General features: G+C 46.1%; 1 protein-coding gene across 1 annotated transcript in view; it reads right to left on the reverse strand.

Moving 5' to 3' along the window:
* Positions 1-238: 238 nt before the first annotated feature.
* Positions 239-12,966, reverse strand: part of LOC124013913 (myotubularin-related protein 5-like) — a 70,626-nt gene continuing 57,898 nt past the window's right edge. Inside the window, 13 exon segments of the mRNA XM_046328473.1 lie at positions 239-2,730; positions 2,875-3,006; positions 3,088-3,175; positions 3,273-3,478; positions 5,480-5,587; positions 5,708-5,950; positions 6,222-6,352; positions 6,567-6,693; positions 9,197-9,382; positions 9,584-9,685; positions 9,871-10,047; positions 12,004-12,176; positions 12,832-12,906. Coding sequence (XP_046184429.1) covers positions 2,632-2,730; positions 2,875-3,006; positions 3,088-3,175; positions 3,273-3,478; positions 5,480-5,587; positions 5,708-5,950; positions 6,222-6,352; positions 6,567-6,693; positions 9,197-9,382; positions 9,584-9,685; positions 9,871-10,047; positions 12,004-12,176; positions 12,832-12,906 — 1,847 coding nt within the window. The 3' untranslated portion in view covers positions 239-2,631.

A 12,966-nucleotide genomic window follows, 5' to 3' on the forward strand; every position in this document is an offset into this window, starting at 1 on the left:
GGGCCCCTCTGGACACAACCATCCGCACATGCATAGATACAGGATTGATCATAACCCTCTATTCTTCAGACTGGTGCTCTCATAACCAGGGAATGAGGTTGGTTTTACCTGGCTGGTGCACTCATGTAGTGCTAAAATTGAGAGCTTCATAACTGATCAGAGATATTAACACCCAAAGCAAGTTAACTGATCCTTAATCTTGGACGAGAGAAAAAAGGACAAACCTACACCAAAACAGTGATGTTTAAACCCACAGTGTTTTAATTCTAAAAAATATATTACATGATTGACAGACCCAGCTCAGAAGGAAATTCCTATTTAGAGAGAAAACTAAATAAATAAGGTTATATTGTACGGATTAACGTTGTGGATATAATCTACCCAAATCAGGAGAAATGAGTAGACCAGTAAATTGGGTGAGCTGGGTTTTAAGTGTGTGTTGGGTGTGACATTTTAAAAACACCCCACCTGTGCAGCTAAATGAGATTCCATAACTCCATTCCAGAAAATCCACCTTAACTAGGGAGGCTAGTTTTTGCTCATACAAACACACCATTTCCACTTTGCTTAGGGATTGATATTGGGGAAGGACAATGTAAAAAAAAAAGACATTTAGGATTTACTTCCACAACACATTTTCCAAAAAGTAGTAGCATTAGTCACGTTAACACAGAAAAACAAATGGCACATTGGATTCCTAATTTTAAAAAGTGGTAATTGAGGAACTTTTCTTACCAAGGAGACAGAGAAAGTTAAATAAATTACTACCATAAACGTTACATACAAATCTGAGTAGTATATACAAAAGGAGTTATTAGACACAAATCTACAATTCAAATTTTATGTTCAACAAAACAGCAGTATAACCATATTTTACACAGCATTGTGTGTTAAACGAAGAGTATGTGTCCGTTTTCGTAACTTGGGGGCTCAAAATGAGGGCTAACCGGTACTGCTCTGTAGCGTAAAAAAACTAACAAGTGACTTAATTGCAATCTCACAAATTCCAGCTAAACATTCTCTCTACAAGGCTAACAGACATTGACTCCTATGTACAGGAATAAGAATAGAATGTACCAGCCTCTAGCTAAAAACACTGGTTTTAGACAGAAGAGCAGCGGCGAGAAAGTTGGGACTCGCTGAAGTATTACTGTTCATGTAAATGCAGTTGTTCAGAAGCCAAGCTGTGACTCACAGACCACCACACAAAGGCTGAGTAAGGTGCACCGAGTGATATCTTATGCTCAGACACATGCTTTTGAGACTTTCAATGCTATTAATTGGCTGTAATTATTGTTGGAAATGTGAATGTATTAGTCTAAGTGCCTTGACCACTAACGCCCCCCTCTGGTCAAGAACTGTATTACATCAACAAATTGGTTGTTTTTACTTGTTTAGAGCATATTCCAATCCAACTGTCTAATACTTGTCACATGTTAAAATCCACTGGCACTTGTATAACTGATACCAGTTGTCCAACATTAAACCTGACCATAGAAACAGAGGGGGAGGGGGGTCGTGTCATGTTAGTCAGATCCAGTCTCAGCCCTGTGTCATGTAAACAGACTAGTCATCCCATAATCTCCTCCCATCACCTTTAAACTTTGTTTTATAATTTTGTGCATAAATTAATCTTCACAAAAACATGTTCCTTCAGCATTCCTTAACATTCTGAACTGTAATAGTGGTTATTTGTTTTTGATAAATAGAGGAAGAACTTTAGCTTCTTGTGTAAACACTAATATTGTTCTGCAGACAGACAGACTCCCTAACCGGCAGATTTAGAATCTCCGACTGCCATTCTCCTGGTTTGATCACGAGGACTAATAACAGCATATCACCATCAACTGCTCTGGGGGTGATAACTAGGAGGACTGATATCTCGCAATTTTGAGTGACCCAAAAATAGAAATCCTTCATAAACCGTTGAGAGGGCTCCCTTGGCGGTGTGTCTAGGTAATAAGAGACAACTTAGAGAGGGGATCTGTGAGTGTCCAACTCCTCACGGGTAAGACTCAGCCACATCAGGCAGTGACAGGGGAGGCTTCAACGTCAGCTAGCAGGTGACCATGACGACTGTCCTGAATTAGTTGGGGCCGATTCTGTTCTTTTGTTAAAGGAAACACTCCAATTCACTTCCAGTTTTCATTGACTACAGGCAGGATCCTCTGCATGGCTGGATAATGTACTTCCTCCCTGGAGTGTTGGGATGGGTGGGTCTGGCTACATATGCATGCTGGAGGCACCAGTTAGATTAGTCTGTTGAGAAAGTGTCCATCTTCAAGCTCACACAACAAACTACATCATGCTTTGTTTCTTTTAGATCCATTTTGCATAGACATCCAGCGCAAATAGTGGTTGTACTACCAAGGTGACAGGCTGCAGCCAGCAACACGGTGAGACAAAAGCGAGTGGTTATTCAGGGACTTTACTTAATTTTCATTTTTATAACAACACTGAAACGTGACATCAGTTCGACACTGAACGGCGTTCAACTGTGGAAAGGACCCTCCCCCATCTGTCTCAATTCCTCCTTTTGGAGAGGAACTCCTGTGATTGGCCAGCAGAGATGTCCATCAGGTGCCTCAGCACTGCTCATTGGTTCCTGTTATGGTGGAGCCGTGCATCTCTCTAGGCATCAGAGAGGCAGCTCTGAACACTGTCCATCCACAGCTGTGCGTTGGGGCTGTCCTGCGCACAGAAGTTATACACTCTTTTGGTCGTCTTGAGCTGCCGTAGAAAGAGAACGAGAGAGGTTAAGACAAAACCATTCTTAAGTTAACTTGTATATTTACATTTTAGTCATTTAGCAAACACATTCACTGATCATTACATGTCATAAAAAACATCACCCTGAGGGCTCTGGTAACTCACATCGAAGAAGGCTTTCTCCTCTATGTTTTTGGGCGCTCCCATGGTGGGCGTGCCTGGAATGACGGACTCCACCTCCGCCAGCTCAATCACCCCCTTACACTCCTTGTCCTGCCTGGTCTCATAGTATCTCAGCTAGACAGAGAGAGAGATCATTATCATCACCACCACAGTAACAATCACCATCAGTATCATGGTCCACCTCCTTCCTCTTACCTGATGTTTGGTCTTGTCCAGCACAAACCAGCGGGGTTTCCATGGCTTCAGCAATGCACCTTTCTTAAACAGGATGCCCTCAAAACTCCTGGGAGTCAAAGGTAGAGGAAACCCAGTCAGCCACTTTCGTAACACACCGAGGGGTAATGTGTTGCTGGGGCAGCGATAAGGGTGGGGGTACAGACCTGTTCTCACTCTCCGTGCTCTGGAACTGGCTGTATAGGGTGCTGGTGCTGGGGCGCCCGGCCACAGGGGTGGAGGTGGTGCTGGTCTCACGGTCCATGGCCAGGTTAATGGAGGAGCCCACCCCACTCTCCGGAAGGTACACCCCCTGAGACCGCCGCTGGTGACTCATGTTGGACGACATCAGCAAGGAGCTGTTGAACGACGGCTGAAAGAGTGAGAGAACAGAGGAAGAGCAAGAAAATATATATCCTCTGGTTAGTTTAGAGGGGGGCTAATCTATTCAATAAAACACAAATAGTTTCCACAAGAGGTCAGTAGAACACATTACTATAAATCTACAAGAAGTTATTTTCAAAAAGTCTATGTAAGTGTCTAAGTTGTCTAAGCTACCCTGTGCTCTGACCTCCTTCTCCCCTCTCTCTCCAGATGAAATCTCGCGTCTTGTGACGGCCGGCCGCCCAACAACCTGCCCGCTTGACCCTATCCCCTCCTCTCTTCTCCAGACCATTTCCGGAGACCTTCTCCCTTACCTCACCTCGCTCATCAACTCATCCCTGACCGCTGGCTACGTCCCTTCAGTCTTCAAGAGAGCGAGAGTTGCACCCCTTCTGAAAAAAACTACACTCGATCCCTCCGATGTCAACAACTACAGACCAGTATCCCTTCTTTCTTTTCTCTCCAAAACTCTTGAACGTGCCGTCCTTGGCCAGCTCTCCCGCTACCTCTCTCTGAATGATCTTCTTGATCCAAATCAGTCAGGTTTCAAGGCTAGTCATTCAACTGAGACTGCTCTTCTCTGTATCACGGAGGCGCTCCGCACTGCTAAAGCTAACTCTCTCTCCTCTGCTCTCATCCTTCTAGACCTATCGGCTGCCTTCGATACTGTGAACCATCAGATCCTCCTCTCCACCCTCTCCGAGTTGGGCATCTCCGGCGCGGCCCACGCTTGGATTGCGTCCTACCTGACAGGGCGCTCCTACCAGGTGGCGTGGCGAGAATCTGTCTCCTCACCACGCGCTCTCACCACTGGTGTCCCCCAGGGCTCTGTTCTAGGCCCTCTCCTATTCTCGCTATACACCAAGTCACTTGGCTCTGTCATAACCTCACATGGTCTCTCCTATCATTGCTATGCAGACGACACACAATTAATCTTCTCCTTTCCCCCTTCTGATGACCAGGTGGCGAATCGCATCTCTGCATGTCTGGCAGACATATCAGTGTGGATGACGGATCACCACCTCAAGCTGAACCTCGGCAAGACGGAGCTGCTCTTCCTCCCGGGGAAGGACTGCCCGTTCCATGATCTCGCCATCACGGTTGACAACTCCATTGTGTCCTCCTCCCAGAGCGCTAAGAACCTTGGCGTGATCCTGGACAACACCCTGTCGTTCTCAACTAACATCAAGGCGGTGGCCCGTTCCTGTAGGTTCATGCTCTACAACATCCGCAGAGTACGACCCTGCCTCACACAGGAAGCGGCGCAGGTCCTAATCCAGGCACTTGTCATCTCCCGTCTGGATTACTGCAACTCGCTGTTGGCTGGGCTCCCTGCCTGTGCCATTAAACCCCTACAACTCATCCAGAACGCCGCAGCCCGTCTGGTGTTCAACCTTCCCAAGTTCTCTCACGTCACCCCGCTCCTCCGCTCTCTCCACTGGCTTCCAGTTGAAGCTCGCATCCGCTACAAGACCATGGTGCTTGCCTACGGAGCTGTGAGGGGAACGGCACCTCAGTACCTCCAGGCTCTGATCAGGCCCTACACCCAAATAAGGACACTGCGTTCATCCACCTCTGGCCTGCTCGCCTCCCTACCACTGAGGAAGTACAGTTCCCGCTCAGCCCAGTCAAAACTGTTCGCTGCTCTGGCCCCCCAATGGTGGAACAAACTCCCTCACGACGCCAGGACAGCGGAGTCAATCACCACCTTCCGGAGACACCTGAAACCCCACCTCTTTAAGGAATACCTAGGATAGGATAAGTAATCCTTCTCACCCCCCTTTAAGATTTAGATGCACTATTGTAAAGTGACTGTTCTACTGGATGTCATAAGGTGAATGCACCAATTTGTAAGTCGCTCTGGATAAGAGCGTCTGCTAAATGACTTAAATGTAAATGTAATGTAAATGTAAGTTAAATTGTCAGAAGGATGGCATCCTAATAGCTAGTGAAATCCTAGGTTAGCTTCTGGTTGTCCAGCGTTTCTCACCCTGTTCTCCAGCTTGGCCTCGGCCCGTTGGTTGGCCTTGATCTTGTCCCAAGTGTCCTTCCATTTCTCTGGTGGCAGCCCCAACTCAGCCTCCAGACTCTGCAGGTCCTAGGACAGAATACACAGAGCAAGTCAGATTCATGTATGAGAATTTATACAACAAGTTAGGGTTATACAGTATACAGCAGTATACTGATGGTACGTAATGTGTAAGTAATCTCCACTAACTTGCAGCAGTTTGGTGATGGCGTCGGGTACCACTCGGCTGCGGCTGTCGTAGCAGGGCCAGACGATGTGTCGCTGGGATTTGGGGGTGGTGGTGTCTGGTTTGTCAGGCACCTCCTCAGCCAGCCTCTCCTGCCGGCCCCTCTGCACCAGCTCCCAGTCGTAAGACGGGCCCTCAGACAGCGTCTCCTCTGTGTAGAAGTCCCACACCTTCAGGTTGGAGATGAAGCTGTACGGCCGCAGTACCTGGGGACCACATTAATTTATTTTTGTTACCACAAAATGTGCATGTAATTAAAAGTAATAATTCTAACTTCAAGATCGGCTAGTAAATCTTAGGTCAAGTCTAAGATCGTAAAACCAAACCTCCACTTGATTAAAAATGTGTGATAGCCACTTGGATTTTCAGTGAACTTCACCACCAGGGGGCAGTCTAATGTAACCCAGTTGTGTTCCAGGCTCACTCACCTCCAGGGGGCAGTCTAATGTAACCCAGTTGTGTTCCAGGCTCACTCACCTCCTCATCCTCTGGTGAGAACATGTAGTTGAAGAAGATAGGTGTTTTCTTGTTGAGCCGGTCAATGTAATCCCACACTGATTTACACACCTGCGGGTTCTTCCTCTCCCCCTTCTCCTCGTACAGAACCCCTTAACACAGACAGAAGATTCATCAACTCACTGACCCCAATCACTCACCTGGCATATAAGTCACACTCACATACCCAAACATGTACTGACATAACCTACTTCTAAGAATTCAGATAGTATCTATGGGATCTGGAGTTTCTCCTAACCATGTAACCTGAATCTGGAGGCCATCTGATAAGGTAAAACTCCTGCGTAGAACGGATAAAAGGCTCACCGAGCTCAATGCGTTCATAGTCCGAATCGAGTAGGAAGGTTCTGAAGCGGTTGGACACGTAGTGGTAGGCCAGGAACTTCAGGTAGTACTGACTGAACTCAAACTCCATGGGGAACTGCAGGTGGATCTGCAGGGGGGACAGGATTTAAGGTAACACGTCAGTTGCCCTTCCTGTGTTTACTGCTCAACTTCTTGATCAAACATTCACTGGCCCTTCCTCAATTGGATTTGCGCAGCTCCTGCGTCCTCTCTCGCCTCCTTTAGAAAAAGGTCAAAGGTCATCGAGGAGAAATTGAAATTAAGACTCCTCTCCTCACACGTCACGTCAATTACGTGATATAACAAACGATAGCTAGTTGTGAAAGACATTTTATAGATAGAAGTAGCATATTGTTTTTAAACGTGTATATATTTTTCTCCCCCGAAAAGACAAAAGCTGATTCAATCGGGGTGTGGCAGATTTCAGAACTCTTCCGCAAAGAACTCAGGTAGGATGCATTTGGAAAGTATTCCTACCCCTGGACTTTTCCCAGTTTTTGTTACAGCCTTCTTCTAAAATGGATTAAATAATTTCTCAATCTACACACAATACCCTATAACTACGAAGTAAAAACAGGTTAAGACATTTTTGCAAATAAAAAAATAAAAAACGGAAATACCACATTTGCATAAGTATTCAGTCCCTTTACTCAGTACTTTGTTTAAGCACAGTTGGCTGCGATTACAGGCTTCAGTCTTCTTGGGTATGACACTACAAGCTTGGCACACCTGTATTTGGGGAGTTTCTTCCATACTTCTCTGCAGATCCTCTCAAGCTGTCATGTTGGACGGGGAGAATCATTGCAGAGCTATTTTCAGGTCTCTCCAGAGATGTTCGATTGGGTTCAAGTCCGAGCTCTGGCTGGGCCACTCAAGGACATTGAGAGGCCTGTCCCGAAGCCACTCCTACATTGTCTTGGCTATCTGCTTAGGGTTGTTGTCCTGTTGGAATGTGAACCATGGCCCCACTCTGAGGTCCTGAGCAGGTTTTTATCAAGGATCTCTCTGTACTTGCGCCGTTCATCTTTCCCTCGATCCTGACTAGTCTTCCTTTCCCTGCTGCTGAAAAACATCCCCACAGCATGGGTGGCAGCAACACCGAGGGGATGGTGCCAGGTTTCCTCCAGACGTGACGCTTGGCATTCAGGCCAAAGAGTTCAATCTTGGATTCATCAGACCAGAGAATCTTGCTTCTCATGGTCTGAAAGTCCTCTAGGTGCCTTTTGGCAAACTAAAAGCTGGCTGTTATGTGCCTTTTACTGAGGAGTGGCTTCCATTCGGCCACTCTACCATAAAGGCCTGTGGAGTGCTGCAGAGATGGTTGTCCTTCTGGAAGATTCTCCCATCTCCACAGAGGAACTCTGTCAGAATGAACATCGGTTTCTTGGTCACCTCCTTGACCAAGGCCCTTCTCTACTGATTGCTCAGTTTGGCCAGGAGGCCAGCTCTAGGAAGAGTCTTGGTGGTTCCAAACTTCTTCCATTTAAGAATGATGGAGGCCACTGTGTTCTTGGGGATCTTCAATGCTACAGAAATGTTTTGGTACCCTTCCCCAGATCTGTGCCTCGACACAATCCTGTCTCTGAGCTCCACGGACAATTCCTTCGACCTCATGGCTTGGTTCTTGCTCTGACATGCACGGTCAACTGTGGGACCTTATATAGACAGGTGTGTGCCTTTCCAAATTATGTGCAATCAATTTAATTGACCACAGGTGGACTCAAATCAAATTGTAGAAACATCTCAAGGATGATCAATGAAAACAGGATGCACCTGAGCTCAATTTCAAGGGTCTGATTCCCACCATACTAAAAAGAGCGTTAACGTAGCAGGGTTGACCTTCAAATTAATCGTCTTCAGGAATGACTATCAAAGCAACAAAAGTAACTAGTGTTTTACAATGATATTGGGATATTGGGACTTCCTACAAGTCAGGGGACGCACACAATGTATTGATTTTTCCATTTGGTCGATATTCAAGGGCACTTCATTTAATATAATAGGATTTAAAAATTCTATATTTGTGTACAATTTCTACTTAAAATATCAAAGGGACGCAAAAGGCACTCATTGTGGGAACGTCAACCCATATAAACACAGTGTACAAAATATTAGGAACACCTGCCCTTTCCATGACTGACCAGGTGAAAGCTACGATCCCTTATTAGTGTCACCTGTTAAATTGATGCTGTTCTGAGTGCAAATGGCAAGCAACTCAATATTAGGAAGGTGTTCCTAATGTTTTGTACATACACTGTATGTCCCTGTGTAACAGGAGGTTAAATAGAGCAAGCCATTGTGAAGCTGGGATCATAAATACAGACAGGACTATTGAAACCCTCTGCCAGAGACGCATCACACCTGCGAGTCCACATCACTGGCCGGGGGAAAAAAAAAAAAATTCACTGTCACACTCAGGTAAACACACGCACATGTTTACTCAGACACACAGATGCACACCTATACAGATAAATAGCAGAATCCAGATGATATGGGTAAAGTAGCTGACATGTAAACACCCAGTTAGACAAACACACACACACTTTACTGTCACACCTGCACTCATAAAACCCACCCCCACACGTACATACCTGGTGCACGCAGTCGAGAAACTGCAGGAACACAGGTGTGAAGCCGCTGCTCTGGCTGGCCAAGGTCTGGGCGCCGCGATGACTGAACCTGTGGCCAAACGACAGCCACTCCTTCTCCACCAGCAGGCGGAAGCCATCGAAGGTCCGGTAGTACGGGTCTGACAGAAGCTGGACCAGAGACACCACCTAGAGAGAGACCAAGAATCGGTGTGACAGTCAGATAGACAGGATGATCGTAATTTATAGGTTACCTAAACAGCGGAGTGAGGAGACAGATCGGTAGTACAGGCAGAGACGATATATCACATGGATGTACAAGTTGACCTACATTAGCTGTGAGAGGTGTGTTTGCATTGTGAGTATGTTTAGTGAGTACGTGTGTTATACCTGAGTAGTGACGTCCCAGCCGTCCTCCAAGCTGACCATGACTGACGAGCCCGTGTCTAACAACTCTACCACCAGGACAGACACCTGCAGAACTCTGTGGAGCTGGACACACACACACGTCATGATTAGCACACTTAAATCATACACACATTACCTTATGCAGGCAGAGTCAGGATAAACATACAAAAATCAAATGCATCCATAGGTCTCTTTATTGCACAATACATACACTTTTACAGCTGCACACGCTAACAAACATACACACACTGTATGAATGAGAGCATTACCAGGCACATCCATTCGGACTCTTCCAGGCAGCGGTGGAAGGTCATGCTGGGTTCAGAGGTGGCTGAGCTGGGAACACAGGCCTTAATCAGCTTCTTAAAGCTGTTCTTCACCTGACGCACATCACACACCTCGATGGGCACCACCTCCCACTGCTGGAACGAGTCCTGCTTCCCACCCTGATGATATGGGACAAACAGGGGTCAAGGTTTGTCCTGAAGACAAACAATGTATATGAAACGCTTCAGTCTGGTTTTAGACCCCATCATAGCACTGAGACTGCACTTGTGAAGGTGGTAAATGACCTTTTAATGGCATCAGACTGAGGCTCTGCATCTGTCCTTGTGCTACTAGACCTTAGTGTTGCTTTTGATAACATCGATTATCACATTCTTTTGGAGAGATTGGAAACCCAAATTGGACACGTTTAGAGCTGGCCTGGTTTAGAGGGAGGGGACTGAGTGATGACCATCCCAGCAGGGTAATATCTAGAAACATTACTGCATAACTCTTTACACACCTTAATGCAGCCTCGTTCTAACGAATCCTCTTTCCTCTCTGCTAAACTGTAATCTGTTGGAAAGACATCAGATTGTCTCTGTGGATGGTTTGTCCTCTGACAAATCAACTGCAAATTTAGGTGTTCCTCAAGGTTCCGTTTTAGGACCACTATTATTTTCACTATATATTTTACCTCTTGGTGATGTCATTCGGAAACATAATGTTAACTTTCACTGCTATACGGATGACACACAGCTGTACATTTCCATGAAAAACGGTGAAGCCCCAAAATTGCACTGCCTGGAAGACTGTGTTTCAGACAAAAGGAAGTGGATGGCTGCAAATGTCCTACTTTTAAACTCGGACAAAACAGAGATGCTTGTTCTATGTCCCAAGAAACAAAGAGATCTTCTGTTGAAGGACCTCGGCTTTACTCTGGACCCTGATCTCTCTTTTGACTAACATATCAAGACTGTTTCAAGGACAGCTTTTTTCCATCTAAGTAACATTGCAAATCTCAGAAACTCTCTGTCCAAAAATGATGCAGAAAAATGTATCCATGCTTTTGTCACTTCTAGGTTAGACAACTGCAATGCTCTACTTTCCGGCTACCCGGATAAAGCACTAAATAAAACTTCAGTTAGTGCTAAACACGGCTGCTAGAATCTTGACTAAAACCAAAAATATGTACGCTACGGTCACAAGACGCAGGCCTCCTTACTGTCCCTAGAATTTCTAAGCAAACAGCTGGAGGCAGAGCTTTCTCCTATAGAGCTAAATTTGTATGGAATGGTCTGCCTACCCATGTGAGAGACACAGACTCGGTCTCAACCCTTAAGTCTTTATTGAAGACTCATCTCTTCAGTAGGTCCTATGATTGAGTGTAGTCTGGCCCATGAGTGTGAAGGTGAACGCAAAGGCTCTGGAGCAACGTACTGCCCTTGTTGTCTCTCTCTCTCTCTCTCTCCCTCCCTCGGACCTGAGCCCTAGGACCTGAGCCCTAGGACTACCTGGCCTGATGACTCCTTGCTGTCACCAGTCCACCTGGCCGTGCTGCTGCTCCAGTTTCAACTGTTCTGCCTGCAGCTATGGAATCCTGTCCTGTTCACCGGACGTGCTACCTGTCCTAGACCTGCTGTTTTCAACTCTCTAGAGACAGCAGGCGCAGTAGAGATACTCTGAATGATCGGCTATCAAAAGCCAACTGATATTTACTCCTGAGGTGCTGACCTGTTGCACCCTCGACAACCACTGTGATTATTATTATTATTATTTGACCCTGCTGGTCATCTATGAACATCTTGGCAATGTTCTGTTATAATCTCCACCCGGCACAGCCAAAAGAGGACTGGCCACCCCTAGCCTGGTTCCTCTCTAGGTTTCTTCCTAGGTTCTGGCCTTTCTAGGGAGTTTTTCCTAGCCACCGTGCTTCTACACCTGCATTGCTTGCTGTTTGGGGTTTTAGGCTGGGTTTCTATACAGCACTTTGAGATATAAGAAGGACTTTATAAATACATTTGATTGATTGATTGAAGGTTCAATGACACTAAGACCTCCAAAGACTTCTGGGATATTGAGTCAATCAATATTAAATAAGTAGACAGTCTAGTGTAGTATTGTGTATTGGCAGTTACTTTGAGCTGTGTCTTGTCTCCGATGATGTAGAGGTAGGCCCTCTGCTGTCTGAGGAACAGGGCCTCGCTGGGGCCCCCATTGGGCTGGGGAGACTCCTTACTGGACAGCCTGTTCCCCACTTCTGGGTTGTAGGCACTCAGACGCCCACTACCCCGGATACTGCCCCACTTCCCTAGAGCACACACATACAAGCGAGAGGTTTTAGAGGGGGTTAACACAAAGGGAGCGGTTTTAGAGAGGGTTATCACACACACAGGGAGAGGTTTTAGAGAGGGTTATCACACACACATACAGTGTGCACTCTCCAAGTTTGCCATTACTAACACACACAAGCCACATTTATGCAGTGGCAGATACATTCACTGTACTCTATACCACTAGACTAACTGAAAGCCATGCTGAAAAAAAGTACCACGGTATGAATAATTGAACTATAATAAGATTGATCTATGTTGCTAAATAGGCTATATGTAAAAATGATGCTCCAAACCAAACAGCGCTGGGAAAACATGAGTCATCAGACCACTCACAGCACAGAGTAGTAATCAAACACAGAATAGAAACATGGACAAACAGGACGATCTGCAGCAGTGTGTGTAGAGTTGACAGCCCACTAGAAAAGCATGCAAACAGATGCCTAAAAAGAAGAAGAGAATCTCTCTAACAAAGAGATTGGACAACAAAAAGTTAGTCCTGAGAGCGAGAGACACACACTAGGACATCACAGGGAAAGAGGGACTGACGGGTGGGGACGCCAGCCAACGCAGACAGACTGATGTAACTGGTAAGAGTCCTGATTGGTTAGATTGGGTCGGTGCATACTGTACCTCCGGGGGGGTTTCTGGCCTTGCCTGAAACTCTGGGCTGAGAAAGGGAGATGACTCTCGCCCTTTGACCCAGAGCTGAGGTCAAATGACACAGAGATGATGCCCATTAACCAACACCATAGACCATAGGGGGAG

This window comes from Oncorhynchus gorbuscha, linkage group LG25 (assembly GCF_021184085.1).
Source record: "Oncorhynchus gorbuscha isolate QuinsamMale2020 ecotype Even-year linkage group LG25, OgorEven_v1.0, whole genome shotgun sequence".
NCBI classification, from domain to species: Eukaryota; Metazoa; Chordata; class Actinopteri; order Salmoniformes; family Salmonidae; genus Oncorhynchus; species Oncorhynchus gorbuscha.